The sequence below is a fragment of the Oncorhynchus kisutch genome, linkage group LG9, assembly GCF_002021735.2.
Source record: "Oncorhynchus kisutch isolate 150728-3 linkage group LG9, Okis_V2, whole genome shotgun sequence".
Lineage (NCBI taxonomy): Eukaryota > Metazoa > Chordata > Actinopteri > Salmoniformes > Salmonidae > Oncorhynchus > Oncorhynchus kisutch.
Genome location: NC_034182.2, coordinates 4497726 through 4519712, shown reverse-complemented (window position 1 = coordinate 4519712; position 21987 = coordinate 4497726). Strand labels below are relative to the sequence as shown.

The window sequence follows — 21987 nt, the reverse complement described above, 5'->3', positions numbered from 1 at the left end:
ATCTTTACTTTTACTCAAGTATGACAGTTGGGTACTTTTTCTACCACTGGAAGGATTTAACACATATAGCTAAACAGCAAATAAGGAGGTATTTCTTCCCTGCAGAGGTCAAATACCTGTCTGCTCATGTGGGCTTGGTCCTTGTCTTTTTGTCGCTCTCATTCTGCACCATCCGTCGCCCTGGGAGACGAGGTAATCTAGGTAAACGCTCACCTCCCTTCCTCCAATTCCACAGTGCCTGGTTCAACAGGTTCACGTTACACATCAAAAGCGGCAGGTATCCTAGCTGTTAAGAGCGTTGGGCAAGTAACCGAAATGTTGCTGGTTCCTATCCCTGAGCTGACTAGGTGAAAAATCTGTCTGTGCCTTTGAGCAAGGCACTTAACCCTAATTGCTCCTGTAAATCCCTCTGGACGAGAGCCTCTGCTAAAACAAAACATCACAATAATTCATTCTACGGCTACACCAAATGCTCCCTTAGATCATTCTGGTCATATTCAAATTAAATGCACTACAATCATTATTTGTATTGAATACTTTATAATACAAATGTTTCTTACCACTGCAATATAACTTCATGTGAAAATCTGGAATACTTTGAAATCTCAAAGCCCTGTATAAACACTCTATTTCTAATATTGTTGAGTCATTTCACGTCGCATAACCTTGTCAGTGTAATACATCTGTCTTTACAAGTGATGATCCATATAAAAAGGTTATATAAGAAACCAAATGCAAAGTAGCCTATTCAACAACACCTGAATCCAGCAGAGTGAGGCTTTGAGGTGTGCTGCACAGCAACCGAACTGTTCTCAGAAAACAGAAACAGATGGCCTGTCAGTCCTGACCTGAATGCTAAAGGCAGCTCCCAGTGCCTGGCCACTGATTGCCAATTCATATCTCTCACTATGGATTTGGGGATCGCTCCATCAACGCGTTTTAACTTATGGGAGCCTGTTTTTTGGATGGGTAACTACTGCGTATTGGGATCCACAAGCATATTTGGAAGAAGAGGCCAGTCTGTTAAATGTCCTGGGCTATCGCTCATGCTCACAAGAATTTGCCAAGTAAGATTTGATCTGCTATTTAAAGAGGCAAATGGCTTTATAACTATGTTTAGGACTTTATAACAATGTTTAGGACTTTATAACTATGTTTAGGACTTTATAACAATGTTTATGACTTTATAACAATGTTTAGGACTTTATAACTATGTTTAGGACTTTATAACTATGTTTAGGACTTTATAACTATGTTTAGGACTTTATAACTATGTTTAGGACTTTATAACTATGTTTAGGACTTTATAACTATGTTTAGGACTTTATAACAATGTTTAGGACATTATAACTATGTTTAGGACTTTATAAATATGTTTAGGACTTTATAACTATGTTTAGGACTTTATAACAATGTTTAGGACTTTATAACTATGTTTAGGACTTTATAACTATGTTTAGGACTTTAGAAGTATGTTTAGGACTTTAGAAGTATGTTTAGGACTTTACAACTATGTTTAGGACTTTACAACTATATTTAGGACTTTATAAATATGTTTAGGACATTATAACTATATTTAGGACTTTATAACTATGTTTAGGACTTTATAACAATGTTTAGGACTTTATAACTATGTTTAGGACTTTATAACTATGTTTAGGACTTTATAACTATGTTTAGGACTTTATAAATATGTTTAGGACATTATAACTATATTTAGGACTTTATAACTATGTTTAGGACTTTATAACTATATTTAGGACTTTATAAATATGTTTAGGACATTATAACTATATTTAGGACTTTATAACTATGTTTATGACTTTATAACTATGTTTAGGACTTTATAACTATGTTTAGGACATTATAACTATGTTTAGGACTTTATAACTATGTTTAGGACTTTATAACTATGTTTAGGACTTTATAACTATGTTTAGGACTTTATAACTATGTTTAGGACTTTATAACAATGTTTAGGACTTTATAACTATGTTTAGGACTTTATAACAACAGTTTTAGGACATTATAACTATGTTTAGGACTTTATAAATATGTTTAGGACTTTATAACTATGTTTAGGACTTTAGAAGTATGTTTAGGACTTTAGAAGTATGTTTAGGACTTTAGAAGTATGTTTAGGACTTTATAACTATGTTTAGGACTTTATAACTATGTTTAGGACTTTATAACTATGTTTATGACTTTATAACTATGTTTATGACTTTATAACAATGTTTAGGACTTTATAACTATGTTTAGGACTTTATAACAACAGTTTTAGGACATTATAAATATGTTTAGGACATTATAACTATATTTAGGACTTTATAACTATGTTTAGGACTTTATAACAATGTTTAGGACTTTATAACTATGTTTAGGACTTTATAACAATGTTTAGGACTTTATAACTATGTTTAGGACTTTATAACTATGTTTAGGACTTTATAACTATGTTTAGGACTTTATAACTATGTTTAAGACTTTATAACAATGTTTAGGACTTTATAACTATGTTTAGGACTTTATAACAACAGTTTTAGGACATTATAACTATGTTTAGGACATTATAAATATGTTTAGGACTTTATAACTATGTTTAGGACTTTATAACAACAGTTTTAGGACATTATAACTATGTTTAGGACTTTATAAATATGTTTAGGACTTTATAACTATGTTTAGGACTTTAGAAGTATGTTTAGGACTTTATAACAACAGTTTTAGGACATTATAACTATGTTTAGGACTTTATAAATATGTTTAGGACTTTATAACTATGTTTAGGACTTTATAACTATGTTTAGGACTTTATAACAACAGTTTTAGGACATTATAACTATGTTTAGGACTTTATAAATATGTTTAGGACTTTATAACTATGTTTAGGACTTTAGAAGTATGTTTAGGACTTTATAACTATGTTTAGGACTTTAGAAGTATGTTTAGGACTTTATAACAATGTTTAGGACATTATAACTATGTTTAGGACTTTATAAATATGTTTAGGACTTTATAACTATGTTTAGGACTTTATAACTATGTTTAGGACTTTATAACTATGTTTAGGACTTTATAACTATGTTTAGGACTTTACAACTATGTTTAGGACTTTACAACTATGTTTAGGACTTTACAACTATATTTAGGACTTTATAAATATGTTTAGGACATTATAACTATGTTTAGGACTTTACAACTATGTTTAGGACTTTACAACTATGTTTAGGACTTTACAACTATATTTAGGACTTTATAAATATGTTTATGACTTTATAACTATGTTTAGGACTTTATAACTATGTTTATGACTTTATAACTATGTTTAGGACTTTATAACTATGTTTATGACTTTATAACAATGTTTAGGACTTTATAACTATGTTTATGACTTTATAACTATGTTTATGACTTTATAACTATGTTTATGACTTTATAACTATGTTTATGACTTTATAACTATGTTTATGACTTTATAACTATGTTTAGGACTTTATAACTATGTTTATGACTTTATAACAATGTTTAGGACTTTATAACTATGTTTATGACTTTATAACTATGTTTATGACTTTATAACTATGTTTATGACTTTATAACTATGTTTATGACTTTATAACTATGTTTATGACTTTATAACTATGTTTAGGACTTTATACTATGTTGTAGTAGCCAATAGGATAACGTTGATTCCTACTGTTCATCTGAACACAACTAGACCTGAGCACAAATACAACTACTGTTATATTAGTATTTCATTTAAACTTGTAAGGAATACAACTCTGCTTTTGGGTATCAAATGCAGAATATTTCTATTACCTTGGCAGAAGAGAGTATATTAGCCTTTTACATTCAGTCACAGACGAGGCTTTCCTTTTTGTCTTCCTTGAAAGGACAGCCCTCTTGTTTAATCTGCCCTCTTAAGACGGTGTCACCTGCTCTCCTGTGTGTGTGTGTGTGTGTGTGTTGTTTAGACCCTGCCTCTTTCTGAACATGATGCCCTGGGACTTAATTACTCTTCACAGACACAGACCCATTCTCCGCAGTAATAGGGTCCTAATTGGGGGAGTCAAAACACTAATACCACCATCGGTACGGGGACCTCAGCTGGTTGTCAAGGGCGATGTCACCTGGGCCCAGATTCACAAAACCTTCTTAAGAAGAAATGTCTTATTAACTGACCTTTTAACCTTAACTATAGACTAAAGAAGAAAGTTCAATATTAGTTGCTATTCCTCAAAAATGTTATTGGAAATGTTCTTGCGCTATTTCTTATGTTTTTCCTAAAGCAAAAAGTTAAGAAGAGATTCTTGAAAATAAAGCTTTTGGAAATGTTCTTAATTCCAAGATAGCTTGTCTTAAACTCAAGGCTGTGAGAGAATAAACTCATGAAAGCAATTGAACATGTTTAATTCACTCACAAACTTCATCTGAAAGTTTAAGTATTGATTATTTTAAACCCAAGAACATGTTTTAGAACAGTAATCTCTGTACGAAATATGCTAACATGATTGCCATTGCTAGCTAGATAGCAAGCTAAATCAGTTGCCTGGCAACAAATATCTTAAGAAGATTTGGAAGAAGATATTTGAGAAGTTAGTATGAAAAGCATTGCAGTGTTGCGGCGTCACTACAAAAAAAAAGATCCAGGCTGTGTCACAACTGGCCGTGACCAGGAATCCCATAGGACAGCGCACAATTGGCCCAGTGTCGTCCGGGTTAGGGGAGGGTTTGGCCAGGGGGGCTTTACTTGGCTCATCGCGCTATAGCGACTCTTTGTGGCGGGCCGGGCGCCTGCAGGTTGACTTCAGTCATCAGTTGAATGGTGTTTCCTCTGACACATTGGTGCAGCTGGCTTCTGGGTTAAGCGGTCAGGTGTTAAGAAGCGTGGTTGGCGGGTCATGTGTCGGAGGATGCATGACTCGACCTTTGCCTCGTTGGGGAGTTGCAGCGATGAGACAAGACCGCAATTGGAGCGCAATTGGATATCACAGAATTGGGGAGAAAAGAGGGTAAAATTAAAACAACAAAAAAGTTGATGTTTTTGCGTAAGAAGTGTTTTGTGAATCTGGGCCCAGGTCAGTATGAGGGATTTCTGTTTTCCCATTTCTTTCCATCTCACAAAAAAATGGGTTTTGACAACCCCCACTGTGGGTGTAGGCTAGGGTCAGTGCCTGAGTTTGTATTCTCCCCACCAACTGTTTACTTTGAAGGTGAACCAGGAACCCCAATTTGACCCAAAGCTCCAAATAGGTTTTTTTATGGGGATGACAGGACCTTCTCGCCGGGCATGGCTCCTGCTGTGCCAAGCTGCTATTTTAGCTCACAGAAGCTGAGGGGCCAGGCTGAGGAGGGGCTGCACTGAATAGAATGTTCCTCTGGGATGTGAAGAGGAAAGAGGGAGAAGTTGGGGCTGGTTGGCTTCCACTTGAGTGAGCAGGGAGTCGAGGAGGTCAGCTGGAAAAGTGCGGGGCTCAACTCACATCTCCTGGGGAAGAGTGGAGGCCTACTGTATGTAGGGCCATGCCCCGAGTGGGGCTAAAATAGGACCTGCCCTTGGATTTTACACCCCAATCGGTCTCATGGGTTTAGCTTGATGACATGCAGTCCCAGAAGAAACATCAGTCTTGCAAATTCTCCATTCGAAATAGTACAAAGACATTTCAACCATGCCATACCAACAATAATGTATTTATCCTGAATGGTTGTAGTTCATTCAATTGTTGTGATGGTATAACATATCATTACTACTTTACTGTACTCACATACTTTGCTTTTCGTTTGGCCTTTGTTTTTGCAGACAGAGGTTAAAGTGGTTCAACACATTTGTTCTGGAGCAGATGTGAATTTGTGGATATTTGGATGATCATTAATGAGACTTAGGTCGCTTTGGCTTGCAGTATAGAATGAGCTCGCCATCTCCTGGAAGAACTGCGAACTGCACCAGAATAGCTGACAAAACGTAGCGATAAATTGAGAATAAAGTGCATCAGGAAGACAGTTCGTCAGTTATCCACCACTGATAATGTTTCACTCTAAATATGTAGGTTATAGGTTTTCGATTAAATAAATACTAGTTCACAGTATGATAGTAAATTAAGAGGACGTAAATTGTCGCAAATGTGTCCAACATAACGACTGTCTGACCTGCTTTACGGTTGTCGAAAATACTAACACGTGTGTGCTGCCTCCTTATCAACTGTACGGAAGATACATCTGCGTCTATGTATGTTGACAGTCTTTTATTAATTACAATACCACCAATAGGAGTAAATTGAGTATACCGAATACTAGTTATTGAAGTATAAAAACATTGAATGGAATAGGCCGATCGATTGTTCTAAAACAATCAATTTTCTTTAGCAGTGTAGCTAGCTATTAGCCAAAAGCTAGCAAACGTGCCTGTTTATGTTGAGTCTTGCACATTTAAAGACAGTAAAATCATGGACAGTTTAACGGCAGTTCATCGTGATTAACTATACAAGAACCTCGATTTATGATTGAGGGGGATTTGGACTATACGTATGTCTTTGCTGGCTTGATGGGAGTTGATGGCATGAGTGTTGTTTATATGAGCCAAGAACTCAGTCATATGTATGGCTAGGCTCTGCAGAGACTGTCACAGAACTAGGGTTAAAGCCAGCCGGGATGTCTTATGCAAGTGGATCTGTGTTTCCATTACGTAACCCTGTCTTTCAGAAAACCTAAAAATGGCCAAAAGTCTGCGAAGCAAATGGAAGCGGAAGATGCGTGCTGTGAAGAGAGCGAAGAACGCCCCTAAGGAACTGGCTCGGCTGAAGCAAGCCTTAGCCCACGGTGGCACAGGAGAGATCTCCATGAATGACATTCAGGACATAGCTACAGTTGTGCCAGCTGGGAAGATAAAGGAGAAGAAAGTGGATGTAGACATGGAGGCAGAGGAAGTCGATGGTGAGATCACACACAGATCAAGCATTTTGTATCGTTTCCTATGTCTTGAGTTTTGACACCTTTTTGTTTTTGCATTGCAGATGGAAAGATGGACATGGACAGCAAGCGCAGTAAGACGACCCAATTGGACGAGCACGGACAGTACCCAACATGGATGAGCCAACGACAGGCTAAGAAACTGAAAGGCAAACGCATAACAAAAAAATCAGGAGGAAAGGCCAACAAAAAAAAGAAGGGCATTGCCTGGTAGCCTGGAAAAAAACCAAAGGACTTCTGACTTGGAACCTGTGACACACACATGAGCATTGAATACATGATCTTTCTGGACTTGAGTTGCCTGCCTTGTTCAAGTTAAATGGTGATATGAGGCAAAGGATCTATATTGTGCAACCCATTGTCTGTAAGCTCATTTTAATGTATGAAAGGAAACAGAGTTGTGTGTTGGGCACAATGGTATAATACTGCATTGGCAAACTTCACTTGAATGAAAGCCATGTTTTCTTATTGCTGTGGTATACAGAAGATGGTAGATTCTTTACATTTTACCTTAATAATGCTACTACTTACTACCTGTTGTTGGTAGCTCCATTCTTGTTTGATTTGCTCCTTTTTCTGTAGCCTAGCCCATAGTTACAAAGACATTCATTATACATGCAACAAACTGTCCATATCATATTCTGGCTGTCACACAGTAAATAAATGTGTTTCTGTACATTAATACATTTGATTGATTACATGCAGTTGATTCTAGAAATGACCTTTTTAACCTGGTGTTTCAGATATGATGCTTTTCCAAAGTATGACAATGTAATTCAAGTTAAGGATTCCATCAATAGCCAAAATACAATTCTCTGTAGTTAATCATTATTGTTTTTAAACAAAACATTCCATAGCTAAATGACTTTCATAATCCTTTGAAATGCAAGTGTATGAGAATATTCTGGAACATTTAGCAATCAGCGTTTATAAGGGGAAGGGCTGCATCCCACCCTGAGCAGTATGAAGCACAATGACTATCCATTATATATCATGACTACTGACCGGATATAAATCAATTGACTAGAAAACACATGGGGAGAATCTCAATTGTATACTCCTTGCGTCCTCTCGCCTCACCTCAAAACCCATTGGATGAGAAAGCCAGAGGTCCCTCCCCTCTGCCCTCCAATGGGTATTAAGAAAGTGAGGATAGAGGAGTATGCAATTGAGATGCTCCCATGGTACAATCAAACTATACCTGTCTAATAGGATCAATATGCTGATGTCCCCCCTGTGAAAAGACCCACAGGTCCTATGGGCTCAGGTATATGTCTGTGTTGGAGACTGTATAGGCACACTCACTACATCATTTTCACGAATGTAGCAGGGAAAAGTCCAATGCGTCCGTGACAGTGTCCCTTCCACCAGCCTTCGTCCACCATCTCTATGTTGGTGATGATGTCATCCGGGTTGAAGGAGATCTCATCATCTGCCTCTTCATGTGTGAGAATAACATTATTTTAGGATTTTGTCTCCGAAAGGGTTTATAGACTTCTGTGTTGAGCAATGTTTAGCATTGATTTCTGTATTCATCCACAATGGAAGAAACAACATCACAGTATGACAACGATATGATATCACAACGCAGTCATTGATACAGTAGACTACCTACCTCCCTGGTAGTCATAAATGGCCACTGCTGTCTGACCGCATGTCAGGTCCTCATAGTCATTATCCACAGCTGTAGAGGGAACACATGGAAGGGTCAGTCTGATATGACACAGTAATGGGTTACCCATCCCCTCTACCCCACTGGGTGTGGCACACTGACCTAGAACAGGTTCTGGGAAGAAAGGTATTGGTGAGATATCCTCATACTCTCCCTCATCCTCCTGCTCTGGTTCTGATGGGGTCTGCTCCTGAGGTGGCTCCGCCTCCAGCAGGTCACTTGACCGTGGGGGCAGGCACGGGGGCTGGTCATAGTCTGGCTCCTCCTCTTCCTCCTGAGACCACAGAAAAGGAGGTGTGAATTTCACCTATTCATTTTATAACGTTGCAGTGAAGAAGAAATGGCCGTTTTTACATCATCGGTGAGTTGCATTGAATTAAATCAGATATTTACCACTAGCTCAGGTTCATCTCTTGGTATCTGAGGCACTGCCCTGGCAGTGGGCAGCTGTGGTGGTTGGGGCTTCCTGTTGGTCTCTGGAACAGGTGGAGGTCTCTGCTCTTCAACAGGTGGAGGTCTCTGCTCTTCAACAGGTGGAGGCTGATGCTGCTCTGCTTCCTCCTCCCTGCTGTTCTGTTCCTACAAGAGATACATACCGCTGTGTCAGGGCGTGCATGTTTATTGGAGTAACATGTTTATTGCAGTACCTGTTGTCTGCGTCGTGCCTCCTCCTGCTCTCTCTTCTCTCTAGCCTGTCTCCTGGCTCTCTCCTCCTCCGCTCGCTTTCTGTTCTCCTCGTCTGATGACCGAGCCAAGTTCTCAAAGCGAGCCTTCAGGTTGCCTGCCCCTGCACTTGCTGCACAGACAGACCGGAAAATCTAAAATGGTATTTTCCTCTTTGAACTTGAGAACTAAATGTTTAGCAAGCAGAACAACTTCAGCCCTTCTATGAGGAACTATAAAGAACATACTTACATGCCTCCAATGGTATTGTCTTCTCATAGGCAGAGGTAGGGGATTCCATGTCTGTGAAGGCCACTGCACTCTATAGAGCGAATGGGGAACCAGAATTCCAATCAATGAGAAAACGTCATAGTCTGAGTGTGTTTGTACAGGTCAATGTAAAATGCATCAAGAATTACTGTGATCCTGAGTCGAGGGTCACGCAAGACTCACTTTATCCATGCGGTCTGTCTGGACGCCATGGCGTCCCCCAAAGCCCTTGGCATAGTCTGAACGTGTGGAGATCAAAGGTCAGTTTAATGTGGACATGGTCCTTGACATTCACAATCACAACTGTGGTTACAACTGTGAGTAACTGACCTTTCTGTGACTCATGCTTCTCGGTCTCTCCCTTGTAGTCGTAACCTAAAGCAGCCTTGTCCACTTTCTCCTTCTCCACCCCAAACTTCCCCCCAAAACCCTTGGAATAGTCTGGTGAGGGAAAGTGAGGGATGAGGTTGTTTCAAATATGAATTAGAAATCTAATATCAATAATTGACCATGAAACGTTTCTACCTACAAACAGCCCACGGTACAGTTCCCCTCTAACCTTTCTGAGACTGGTGTTTCTCGGTCTCTCCCTTGTAGTCGTAACCTAAAGCAGCCTTGTCCACTTTCTCCTTCTCCACCCCAAACTTCCCCCCAAAACCCTTGGAATAGTCTGGTGAGGGAAAGTGAGGGATGAGGTTGTTTCAAATATGAATTAGAAATCTAATATCAATAATTGACCATGAAACGTTTCTACCTACAAACAGCCCACGGTACAGTTCCCCTCTAACCTTTCTGAGACTGGTGTTTCTCGGTCTCTCCCTTGTAGTCGTAACCTAAAGCAGCCTTGTCCACTTTCTCCTTCTCCACCCCATACTTCCCTCCAAAACCCTTTGAATAGTCTGAAAGATAAAAGCAGGGTGAGAGGTATGCCAGGAGTAACTGGGTAGGATAACAACATGCAGTCAACTTATTGGAAATCAGAACGTATGTGTATTAGACGTCCTGAAGGCTGTACCTTTCTGAGATGTATGCTGCTCCACCTCTCCCTTGTATTCAAAACCCATGGCAGACTACAGGGAGAGAGAAGGAATGTTCATCACCAGAACGATCCCTCATCCTGCTCATCAAATCCTGTGATATCTTTGTATTTGTCAGTAAGAGTATAGTTTCCTCACCTTATCCACACGGTCTTTCTGCACTCCAAATTTCCCCCCGAATCCTCTCTTTGCATCGGTCTGGGATGAGTGCTGCTCCACCTGCGCCACGTAGCCATGCCCCACTGCCCCCTGGGTAATTACACACACATAATACATCAACACAGGAAACGATCTTTGATAAACTGTTGAAGTCCATAAAAATTGCAATAGGTCAGCACACAGAACTGTACTGTCTGACAGCATACGTTTTGGGGTGAGCAGCATTGCACTAGAGGAAGCCTTGTGCTTGGTGTGTTATTTGCATTAGACTGAAGACCTTATGAGCGAAATACACTATATATACAAAAGTATGTGGACACCCCTTCAAATTTGTGGATTTGGCTATTTCAGCCACACCCGTTGCTGCAAGGTGTATAAAATCAAGCACACAACCATGCAATCTCCATAGACAAATATTTGCAGTAGAATGGCCTTACTGAAGAGCTCAGTGACTTTCAACGTGGCCCCGTCATAGGATGCCACCTTTGCAACAAGTCAGTCCGTCAAATTTCTGCCCTGCCAGAGCTGCTCCAGTCAACTGTAAGTGCTGTTAAAGTGAGTGTGGAAACTTCTAGGCGCAACAAGTCTCTGCTGCAAAGTGGTAGGCCACAAAAGCTCACAGAACAGGACCGCAGAGTTCCAAACTACCTATGGAAGCAACATCAGCACAATAACTTCATCCGGAGCTTCATGAAATGGGTTTCCATGGCCGAGCAGCCGCACACAAGCCTAAGATCCCCATGCGCAATGCCAAGCGTTGGCTGGAGGGGTGTGAAGCTCTCCGCCATTGGACTCTGGAGCAGTGGAAACGCGTTCTCTGGAGTGATGAATCACGCTTCACCATCTGGCAGTCTGATGGACTGGGTTTGGTAGATGCCAGGAGAACACTACCTTCCCCAATGCATAGTGCCAACTGTATAGTTTGGTGGAGATGGAATAATGGTCTGGGGCTGTTTTCCCTCTAGCGCCAGTAGAGGGAAACCTTAACACTACAGCATATGACATGCTAGACGATTTTGTGCTTCCAACTTTGTGGCAACAGTTTGGGGAAGGCCTTTTCCTGTTTCAGCATGACAATGCCCCCGTGCACAAAGCGAGGTCCATACAGAAATGGTTTGTTGAGATTGGTGTGGAAGAACTTGACTGGCCTGCACAGAGTCCTGACTTCAACCCCACATTTAGGATGAATTGAAACACCGACTGCGAGCTAAGCCTAATCACCCAACATCAGTGCCTGACCTCACTAATGCTCTTTTGCCTGAACGGAAGCAAGTCCCCACAGCAATGTTCCAACATCTAGTGGAGTCTTCCCAGAAGAGTGGAGGCTGTTATAACAGCAAAGGGGGACCCAACCACATATTAATGCCCATGATTCTGGAATGAGATGTTCGAAGAGCAGGTGTCCACATACTTTTGGTCATATAGTGTATGAACATCACATGATGACATGTTATAACCTAACCTTGTCCATGCGGTCTTTCTCCACTCCAAACTTCCCCCCGTAACCATAAGAGGCCTTGGGAGCCTCCGCTCGCTCCTTCTGCTTCCCCACCTCATGCTCCTGGGACACCTTCTGTCTCAGCTCTGATACACTGGGAAGAAGCAGGGATGACACACACACACGCAGGGAAATACACATATGCAAGCATACACACACACCAGAACTTTGTTGCATACATTTATTTCCATTTTACATTATCTGCTGACACCGGGACTACATAGTTACACTCGTCTGTGGCTAACCCTAGAATTACTCAGTCACCGACCCATATTTGGTAAGACTCACTGCTTGACAGCCTACACACTGTTTTCACTTCCTTTTCCTGTTTCTACAGAGCTAAAGCAGCAATACACAGCTGAGCTAACCATCCCCCATAGCTCTCCAACAGCATAAAACACCAATCATAATGTGATCGGTCTTTGATGTGTAACTTCTGGTCTGGCCACCTCAGGCTGACCACCCACCCCCAGTTAATGTTCAATGGTTACCTGATGTGTTCTTTTCGACCAGACCCCTCAATGGTCTTGGCCCCCCATCTCTGTTCCTGTTCTGACACATCATTCTGAAACACAGAACCCAAGTCATTCTCATCACCTAACTGTAGTCTGAAGACCAAGGTGTCGTTGAAAACAGGACTGAAGCGGTTACGCATCAAGCATAAACAAAACAGTAATTCCACTGGGAGAAAATATTGATTAGAGTGCTTTAGTAAAAACACTGGCTCCATAAGGACCCTCGCTCCCTCCACCCCAGTAGCTAACCTCAAAGTCAGGGTCGGTCTCCCAGTCGTCCCCCTCTGCAACCTTTAAGCTCACGTTGTGTCCCACCACTGACTTCCACATCTAGGAAGAGAAACAAAACAGAAGATTTGTACTATCAGTCTAAGCGTAGTGTCTGAGTAAACACAAGAGGGACCACAGCTTGTTGGTCCCCGGTGTAAAAACAAGTTGAGAAACACTGCTTTACTAAACACTGTATGTACCTTGTGAACAATCACCTGTTCCTGCAAATACAAATAAGCTCCAAGGCATTTAACATTTCCTCTTTGTCAGTGGAAAAACTAACAGCTAACCACAAGTATATAGTCTCATTCTGCTGAGGTCACAAAATAGGAAGTTGAGTTATTTATACAGCACTGAGCTGCAGCGCTCTCATCATAAAATAACACACTATCATCATTAATGAATAGTTTAACAAAACACAAAGTAACCTGATGGAAGTGGTGGGTATCTTACAGCTTGGCACAGCTGTCCAGACTGATGCCAATTTAATGTAGGGCAGCTACCTGATTGTACCACACAAATTGCAGTCAGTTACACATTCAAAGTCTGGTAATTGCGGATATATCTAAAGGTTGTACATTTGAGGGACATGCTTTTGGCATTTTGATTAAGTTAAAAAGTAATACAAAATATTTAATTTAAAAAATAACGATAAAAGGAACCTTCTGGCTTATATTAACTCACCTGTTTGATGCGTGCATTGTCTGAAAGTGCACTTACCCAATATACTAGTAAAACTAAACATAAGTTGGCTATAATTTACACAGTAACTATTTATATCTTCTAAGTAGGCTAGACCTTCCGTTAATTCAACTTTGAAACAATATAACGTAACGTTAGCCAATGATGAGATCAGTACAGAACTAATCTGCAACTTCCTGAAAGACACGTTTAGAATTTCTAATATCACGGTGATAAATACCTCATTCAAATAAAGAAACATTATTTCATGGAAATTACACGTACCTTTGCGTTGCCAGACAACTTTCCTTGATGTAATAATGCCACAAATGTATATTTTCACAAATCTCAACCAGAACGAGGATAGAGTCGCGCAAACAGTTGATGTAGGAAATAATGCGCGTGGGCGATGACATGCAAGTAGCTACGGGCTTGCTACTGTATCAAAGCTGGATACAACTGTACTCAAAACGATAATGTTTGTTAATTAGTAAAAACACACATTCTCATTCCGTAATAAACTGCAATAAACATCCATTTGTTTTCCCAATATATTTCAATTTAAAAAAATAGCCCAAGAGTAACCAACACTGATCATACAGAGATTTGACACTTAAAGGACTAGATTTACTTTGCACCAGTTATTTTCATCAGGTCATAAATCACGTGTCATTACCAAAATTTGTCTGATCTTTTCACCAGTTATGTTCTAACTAGTCCCCTTTGAAATTGACTGGTACACATCTAGTCCTATACTTCTCAGTGGGCTGTGCTGAAAAACACATATCGTTATCATCCTCAATCATCATCAATCATCATGAACATTCACTCTATACAGCACAGTACAAGGTCATTAACAATAGAAGTTAACAGAGGACAAGTGAGTCACAAGATGTGTAGTGGGACAACAGACACCAATAATACGTTTTTGAGTAGTCATTTTTCCCAGCAGTGTTCACCATACATTGTAGTAGATTATGCGGTTTGAATGCGTAAGCAATAAATAATGCTAAATTATAGGAATCATAGATTGGATGGACATTATTTGTAGGGTCACAGAAAAAACACCAACACTATTTCATCTGGAATGGACAACATAACACCAGAATGGCAAATGAATCTGCCATAAAATCAATAGAATAAAACCCTCATCTGTGCAACAATGGCAGAAATTGGGGAATTGATTGGATAACCCACTTCCAGTACATACATACTGTACATACGACATACAAATACTACAGGAGTCAAATATGCCAATGACGGTGCTCTCTCTTTAATTAGAGAAAACGAAGAGGAAAAACAAATATATGGTTGTGGGAATGTAGTCATAGCAGGTTGTACACGTTTCAGTTGGTGTCCATTGTACATGAGAACATAGGAGAGAGAGAGAGATCTGAACAGATCCACAGATCCTAAACCTCACTCCATCCAGACATGAAGTGATCCTTTATTCTCCTCATTTAAAGGCACCTAAACCACCACTAATATAAAACGGTCTGAAAAACTAAACACCGTGTAAATCTACTGTATAGTGTCATTTCATGTTAGTTCCCCCAGATACATTTAAAGATGCATAATATCCACGTCCCTTTATAGAAGTCTAACAAACAACAGTTCTGAGGTAGTGCAATACTGCTTCTCATTTCCTCTACAATAACATTTGACTGATCATGTATGCTAACGGTAACATATTAAATATTGATTGCTAACGGTAACATATTAAATATTGAATCAAATCAATGATGGCAGAGGGTGTTTTTGAGTCCCAGTATATAAAAAAACTATTCACTTTGGTTAACAGGCTAAGACACATTATCGTTATTTTTTTGTTATATCAAAAGTGCATGGTCTGTGTGTGTGTGTGTGTGTGTGTGTGTGTGACAAGTCTTCTCCTATTCTACAGTATTGAATGTAACAATAATATGATATTTGTCTTGGAGAGGGGGTGGGTGGGTCTGTGTCACATGTCCGTTATCTCTCCATCTCTCTCCTCTCTCAGTCTCTAAGGGGTGGAAGGGGCCCTAAACGTAACCTCCCAGGCAGAGCAGTAGCAGCACGTGCACGGTGAGCAGGTAGAGGGACACCAGCAGGGGTGTGCGCTGGCGAGAGCAGAAGGACACGCGCAGCATTCTCATCAGGCCTGGTCCGTTGCTGCTCCGAATCTGATGGAGGGGGGAGAGAGGGGGAGAGAGAGAGGGGAGGAGGGGGAGAGAGAGAGGGGAAGAGAGGGAGGGGGAGAGATGGAGAGGGAGAGAGAGAGGGAGGGGGAGAGAGAGAGGGAGGGGGAGAGAGAGAGAAGTATAGACAGTTACAGGAGGCAGTAGTAGTAGTAGTAGTAGCAGCAGCAGCAGTAGTAGTAGCAGTAGTAGCAGTAGTAGTAGCAGTAGTAGCAGTAGTAGTAGTAGTAGTAGTAGCAGTAGTAGCAGTAGTAGTAGTAGTGACAGTAGTAGCAGTGACAGTAGTAGTAGTAGTAGCAGTAGTAGTAGCAGTAGTAGTAGTAGTAGCAGTAGTAGTAGTAGTAGTAGCAGTAGTAGTAGTAGTAGTAGTAGTAGTAGTAGTAGTAGTAGTAGTAGTAACAGACCATTCTTACATGACAATGGTGAATGGACATTTCATCTTCAGATATGTATCCTGTGTAAATAATCCAGGGTGTTGGTTGGTACTTACTCGGGTGACAGAGCCTCCTGGTGGCTCAATGAGGACAGCTGTCTCAGAAGCAGAGAACTGCCCTTCATGGGCCGACTGCCATTCACCCTGGTTGATCCTACGGCAGGTGAGCGAGGAGAGAGATACTGAGTAAATACTGTCTGACACACACAGGAAAGCACACAGACAAGTTCCAACACAAATATTCCAAACGATGACTTGAGGCCAATAATCCCATTATCAACACTGTACCTCTACAAATCACAGAGCAGAGCATCTCTATAGAGCCTGACAGTCACAGCAGCGAGCTGACATGCTCATTCCTCATTAGAATCACACTGTGTCAGTGAGTGTAGAGCTGTAGGAGAAGGCAGAGGATGACCCCTGCCATGTGCCAGGTGACACTAAGCTGTGATAACTCTCTTACAGTTTGAGGCGGTCCTGGGCGGCCATTAGCTGCTCCTCCACAACCACCCTATACTGCTGCTCCTCATCCAGTCTGACAGGCACAAAGAAAGGACACATTAGCATGTCAGACATGCTTGCATTATCATGGGCTGGGGCTGTGTGGTGTTGAATGGGTTTGTTATGTCTGTTCTGTTTGTTATTGTAAAATGTTTTTGCGTGTGTGTTTTGGTCATTGGTAGAGAGAACGTGTGTGTGTACTGTATGCGTGTGTGTTTTGGTCATTGGTAGAGAGAACGTGTGTGTGTACTGTATGAGTGTGTGTTTTGGTCATTGGTAGAGAGAACGTGTGTGTGTGTACTGTATGTGTGTGTGTTTTGGTCATTGGTAGAGAGAACGTGTGTGTGTGTACTGTATGTGTGTGTGTTTTGGTCATTGGTAGAGAGAACGTGTGTGTGTGTACTGTATGTGTGTGTGTTTTGGTCATTGGTAGAGAGAACGTGTGTGTGTACTGTATGCGTGCGTGTTTTGGTCATTGGTAGAGAGAACGTGTGTGTGTACTGTATGCGTGTGTGTTTTGGTCATTGGTAGAGAGACCGTGTGTGTGTACTGTGTATATGTGTGTGTTTTGGTCATTGGTAGAGAGAACGTGTGTGTGTAATGTATGTGTGTGTGTGTTTTGGTCATTGGTAGAGAGAACGTGTGTGTGTGTACTGTATGTGTGTGTGTGTTTTGGTCATTGGTAGAGAGAATGTGTGTGTGTACTGTATGCGTGCGTGTTTTGGCCATTGGTAGAGAGAACGTGTGTGTGTGTACTGTATGTGTGTGTGTTTTGGTCATTGGTAGAGAGAACGTGTGTGTACTGTATGCGTGTGTGTTTTGGTCATTGGTAGAGAGAACGTGTGTGTGTACTGTATATGTGTGTGTGTTTTGGTCATTGGTAGAGAGAACGTGTGTGTGTACTGTATATGTGTGTGTGTTTTGGTCATTGGTAGAGAGACCGTGTGTGTGTACTGTGTATATGTGTGTGTGTTTTGGTCATTGGTAGAGAGACCGTGTGTGTGTACTGTATGCGTGCGTGTTCTGGTCATTGGTAGAGAGAACGTGTGTGTGTAATGTATGTGTGTGTGTTTTGGTCATTGGTAGAGAGAACGTGTGTGTGTACTGTGTGTGCTTTTAAAGGGGGGTGTCGTGGGGTTGAGAACTGGTACCTGCGCTGGAGCTCTTCAAAATCCACCCTGAGGCTCTCGCTCTCTGAAGGGCCACTGTGCTGCTGAGGAGCTCCGGGGGCACTGTCCACTTCCCCTGTCCTCTGGGGGCCACAAGAAATAGTCAAAATCACTAAACATTGTAGAAATCACTATAGTGCAGTCTTAAATTGTTCCAGAGATGTCAATGTGTAAATCTAGTTCCTCTGTGCCATAGTGGACACATTATCTTTAAAAACATATGTTCAGTATGTATCAACTAGGGACAGTGAACGAATCAGAGCAGAGTGATATCCAAGGGCATGCTGACCTTGCGCTTGTCTTCGTGCAGTTCCTGGAGCTGCCTCTGGAGGGCAGTGCAGCGGCTCTCGGCCTCATCCAGCCTCTGGGAACTGCCTTGGAACTGGGAGGAGAGATGGCGGTTCTCCTCAAACACCTGCGAGAGCTGAGGGGAGGGAGGGACAGCAACGGGCTCAGCAGACTGTACACACAATGGAAAAGGAGCATGCAAGAGAAATGAAAAGGAAAGAGCCAGAGGGGGAGATATTTATGAAATATGTGATCATCTAATCCATAATCATGAAATTAAGTACCTTTCATTCAACCATGTCATTAAGTACTGAAAGTCAGAGAGGGTGATCAGAGGTAGTTGTGAGATAGCGTAGTAGGAAAACAGAATGAGTGCAGGTAGGGTTGCTAAGACACGGACAAGAGGCTATGGGTGACAGGAAGGAGGAACAGTCTGGTACCTCTACCTTGTTACTGAGCTGTGTAATCCGCTGCTCTCGCAGCTGAAGATCATTCAGCGGGCCACTCTCTGATTGAAGGACCCCTACTTTAGATGACAGGTCTGCTTCAAGAGGTGCCTGAGCACAAAAAACAACAAACAAGAATACATAAACAGCCATGGAGAAGAGACAACAGAGGTGAACCATAATCACACCATTTAACCGTCTCTTAACTGCACAAATGTATAACTTAAACCTAGATTTGTAGATAACATTGATAAGGATCCACTTTATATTTGTACCACAGTCGTACTTGACACAGCACATTCATCATTTATACTGTATATCCAATTGTGAAGATATCAGTTTTATTGCTATGCATACGACCTTCCTTTAATTCATTGTTATTTTGATTGGTCCAGAAAAAGGTGATTTCACTGCACTTTTTATACCTGCTGTAAACTGTGTACGTGACAAATACAATTTGATTTGGACATGAACAGCAGTCTGCCATCTCACTAATGCCTGGTCCAAGTACAGTCGTTATCAGTTTCAGATTTAGAGGTGTCCTCCTCCTCACCTGTCTCTGGTGGTGTTCCTCCGGTGGTTTGGGCCTGGTAGCGCGGGCCTCCTCCAACATGGCACCGAGCTGGCGCACCTGCTGGTCACGGTCTGAGAGGGTGGCCAGGGTCTGCTGCTTCAGGAGCTCTGCCTGGGCCTGCCAGTCAACCTGCTCCAGCCTAGAGAGAGACATATATACTTATGTAGCCGAGGCATAGACACTCATATACCTCTAAATATGATTAAGAATGTTTGGATTTTAAATAACATTAGCAGCTCTTAATGAAGTATGTCTCACCTGAGAATTTCTAGTTCCTGGTTCTCCCTCTGCCTCAGGTTGTCTAGCTCCCTCATCCTGTCCACCATCTCCTCAGCCCTCCTCCTCTCCTCCTCTAGCTCCTGGCTGAGTCTAGACAGCTCTCCTCCTTCCAGTCGAGTGAGCTCTGAGTGCTGCCGCTGGAGCTGTTCCAACTACAGGACAGGGAGAAACAAAGCTTGTGTTACTGTGGATACTGGTATATGAAAACACTATATACAGGTAAGTTATGAAATCACTACCATTGTGGTTGCATTAGTAGTGCTTTAATGGAATACTTTGTGCAAAATGGAGATTACTCTGGTTGATTACCAGTCTCTCCCTGTCGTTCTGCAGGGCTGACAGGGCGTTCTTCAGTCCCCACACCTCCGCAGTGGATCCTCCATGGCCCGTGGTGGGTGTCTGCTGGCCCCCTGCCCTGCTCATCTCCTCCAGTCTGAGGCTGAGCTCCTGGGCCTGGCTGAGTGCCTGGTCCCTGCTGCCCTGCAGTGACGCCATGGCCTGGCCGAACGCCTGGTTCTGGGCCCGGAGCTGGCCGGCCACCTCCCTCTCCTCCAGCAGCCTCTGCTCCATGCTCAGCAGGTCTCGGGCCAGCTCAGCCACCCTCTCTGCCGCTGTCTCCGACTCCGTGCGCGTCACCCCTCCCTCCCAACGCAGTTCTTTCAGCTCCTTCTGCCGAGCCTCCTGCACCTCTCTTTCCTTGGCAAGGCTCTCCTCCAGGCTCTCCACCTGGGCCCTGGCAGCCTGCAGCTGCTCCCTCAGCTTCTCTACCTCTGCCCCGGGAGCGTCTCTCACCTGCCTGTTTCCACTATCACCAGCCTGGCTGAGTGTCTCCCTCTCCACCGCCTGAACAAAAGCCTCCCCTCCCTCCAGGCTCTTGATCTTAGCCTCTAGCTCAGCTCTCTCCTTCTCCAGGGTTGCGATGCGCTCCAGCTGGCCGGACAAGAGCTGCTTGTGTTGGGACTCCTTCATGGTGAGGACCTGGGTAAGGTCGTCCCTGTAGCCGTGAAGCTGGGCAGATAGCTTGGCCTTCTCTGCGTGGAGGTCGTCCCTCTGGACCAATAGGGAGCGCAGCTCCTCCTTCAGACTGTTATTCTCCGCAGCAGCCTCCTGGATCAGAGCGTCCTTTTCCATCATCACCTGGGACAACAGACCCATTACGTAGAGGGATGGGTTATACAACTGGGGCACGAGGAAGACATTCTACAGTACTATCACACTAATAATATCCCTCTTATCACTACATACAGTTTCAGCATGTCGATGACATGCGTGTACGTAAACAGACATGGACCATTTTACCACCCATTTACATTAAGTGTAGGAGAATCCATTCAGAATCTCTTCTGCCATTTATGCTTCAGTACACATGAGTGTTATCATTGTTTCTTTACCTGCAGATGTTTCTCCTCCAGCTGTTTGTACATGCCAAGTACTCTGTCTCTGTCGTCCTGTAAAGAGCCCATGGCCTTGGTGAAGGCGTCCAGCCTGGCTTTGCTGTGGCTGCTCTCCTCCTCTGCCTTCCGCAGCCGGTCCTCCAGACCCCGCACCTCCTCTCTCCTCTCCTCCAGCTCCTTCTCAGCCTCCTGGGCCCTGGCGTCAGCCTCCCTCCTGGCCTCCTCTGCAGCCTGGGGGGGAGAAAGCATGTAAGCAGTCAAGAAGATGCACGGGTATGGGTTTAAACATTTCCAAGCTCGTAAAACAACTTGATAGCTCAATCAAAACGGTAACATCACAATAAATTTGTAGGGAATTCTTACACCCTATTTTGAATAAATGTAGGATTTGACACCATGTGCATTGAAATGAGCAACTATTCATTGCGATGACAAAACATGTCATAAAGCAGAGATGAAATAAAAGTGATGCGTACCTGTGTCACGGCCTGCTCCTTCTCCCCCAGCAGCTCTACCTCTCTCCTCTCCTTCTCACTCAGCTCTGTCTGCAGGCTCTCGGTCAGGGTCTTGGAGGAGCGCAGGTCTGTCTCCAGTTGTTCCACGCTCAGGCCCAGCCTCCTCCCCTCTGCTTCCCTCTCCTTCAGCTGGGACCTGGCCTCATTGGTCTCTCCCTGCAGCTTCCCAACTGCCTCTTCCAGGGCCTGGGCTCTGTGGCGGAGCCCCTCCGCCTCGCTCTCCAGGGAAGCCAGCTGGGCGCGAGTGTCAGCCAGGGAGGTCTCAGTCTGGGCTAGGGACTTCTGAAGCTCTCCCCTCTCCTGCTCCAGGGCAGCCTGGTTCTCACGGAGCCTCTTCTCTTCCTGCTCCCATTTCAGCTGCCACTGCTCGTCTGCTTTCTGCAGTCTGGACAAAAAAACAAGACAAAAAAACACATTACATAACACACTATAGTGTATCACAAACATGGCAGGAAATTGGGGCAATTTAATTAATTA

The 21987-nt window shown here is 42.6% G+C and overlaps 3 protein-coding genes across 9 annotated transcripts in view; 1 reads left to right on the top strand and 2 right to left on the bottom strand.

Annotated features, from left to right (window-relative positions):
- Positions 1-6129: 6129 nt before the first annotated feature.
- Positions 6130-7651, top strand: LOC109896620 (protein LLP homolog). Its single transcript, XM_020490902.2, has 3 exons — positions 6130-6229; positions 6703-6933; positions 7014-7651. Exons 2-3 carry the CDS (start codon positions 6714-6716, stop codon positions 7181-7183), a joined length of 390 nt encoding a protein of 129 aa, XP_020346491.1. The 5' UTR covers positions 6130-6229; positions 6703-6713; the 3' UTR covers positions 7184-7651.
- On the bottom strand, positions 7275-15716 carry LOC109896621 (src substrate cortactin). Of its 5 annotated transcripts, none has more exons than XM_031831588.1 (16): positions 14020-15716; positions 13033-13113; positions 12760-12833; positions 12233-12362; positions 10750-10860; positions 10590-10644; positions 10363-10473; positions 10134-10244; positions 9905-10015; positions 9758-9813; positions 9557-9626; positions 9289-9437; positions 9035-9220; positions 8744-8915; positions 8585-8653; positions 7275-8407 (listed from the first exon to the last, which is right to left on the bottom strand). In XM_031831588.1, the coding sequence occupies exons 2-16, from the start codon at positions 13111-13113 to the stop codon at positions 8274-8276; spliced, it is 1620 nt and encodes a 539-aa protein (XP_031687448.1). In that variant the 5' UTR covers positions 14020-15716; the 3' UTR covers positions 7275-8273. The 5 variants fall into 5 exon arrangements, with proteins under 5 accessions (XP_031687448.1, XP_031687452.1, XP_031687449.1 ...); XM_031831592.1 differs by lacking the exons at positions 10134-10244; positions 14020-15716 and adding exons at positions 13482-13556; positions 13738-13762; XM_031831589.1 differs by lacking the exon at positions 14020-15716 and adding an exon at positions 13254-13380.
- Positions 14986-21987, bottom strand: part of LOC109896274 (golgin subfamily B member 1) — a 23853-nt gene continuing 16851 nt past the window's right edge. Inside the window, exons 12-22 of one of the 3 annotated variants that reach the window (XM_031831586.1) lie at positions 21472-21895; positions 20993-21226; positions 19911-20738; positions 19581-19753; positions 19302-19461; positions 18743-18859; positions 18304-18438; positions 17997-18097; positions 16808-16879; positions 16402-16498; positions 14986-15896 (exon numbers count right to left, since the gene is read on the bottom strand). In XM_031831586.1, the coding sequence (XP_031687446.1) occupies positions 15756-15896; positions 16402-16498; positions 16808-16879; positions 17997-18097; positions 18304-18438; positions 18743-18859; positions 19302-19461; positions 19581-19753; positions 19911-20738; positions 20993-21226; positions 21472-21895 (2482 nt within the window). In that variant the 3' untranslated portion in view covers positions 14986-15755. Of the gene's footprint in view, positions 15897-16401; positions 16499-16807; positions 16880-17996; positions 18098-18303; positions 18475-18742; positions 18860-19301; positions 19462-19580; positions 19754-19910; positions 20739-20992; positions 21227-21471; positions 21896-21987 lie in introns of all 3 variants that reach the window. The other 2 variants (XM_031831585.1, XM_031831587.1) reach the window with 2 other exon arrangements.

What these genes read in the sequence shown, in the direction of transcription:
- LOC109896620 (XM_020490902.2), top strand. Translation starts at nt 6,714, where the DNA reads ATGGCCAAAAGTCTGCGAAGCAAATGGAAGCGGAAGATGCGTGCTGTG. An exon ending in GGAGGCAGAGGAAGTCGATG is followed by an intron (nt 6,934 to 7,013) that starts GTGAGATCACAC and finishes TTTGCATTGCAG; the next exon opens with ATGGAAAGATGGACATGGAC.
- LOC109896621 (XM_031831588.1), bottom strand. Translation starts at nt 13,113, where the DNA reads ATGTGGAAGTCAGTGGTGGGACACAACGTGAGCTTAAAGGTTGCAGAG. An exon ending in GCAGCATACATCTCAGAAAG is followed by an intron (nt 10,474 to 10,589) that starts GTACAGCCTTCA and finishes TTTATCTTTCAG; the next exon opens with ACTATTCAAAGGGTTTTGGA. An exon ending in GACAATACCATTGGAGGCAT is followed by an intron (nt 9,438 to 9,556) that starts GTAAGTATGTTC and finishes CTGTCTGTGCAG; the next exon opens with CAAGTGCAGGGGCAGGCAAC.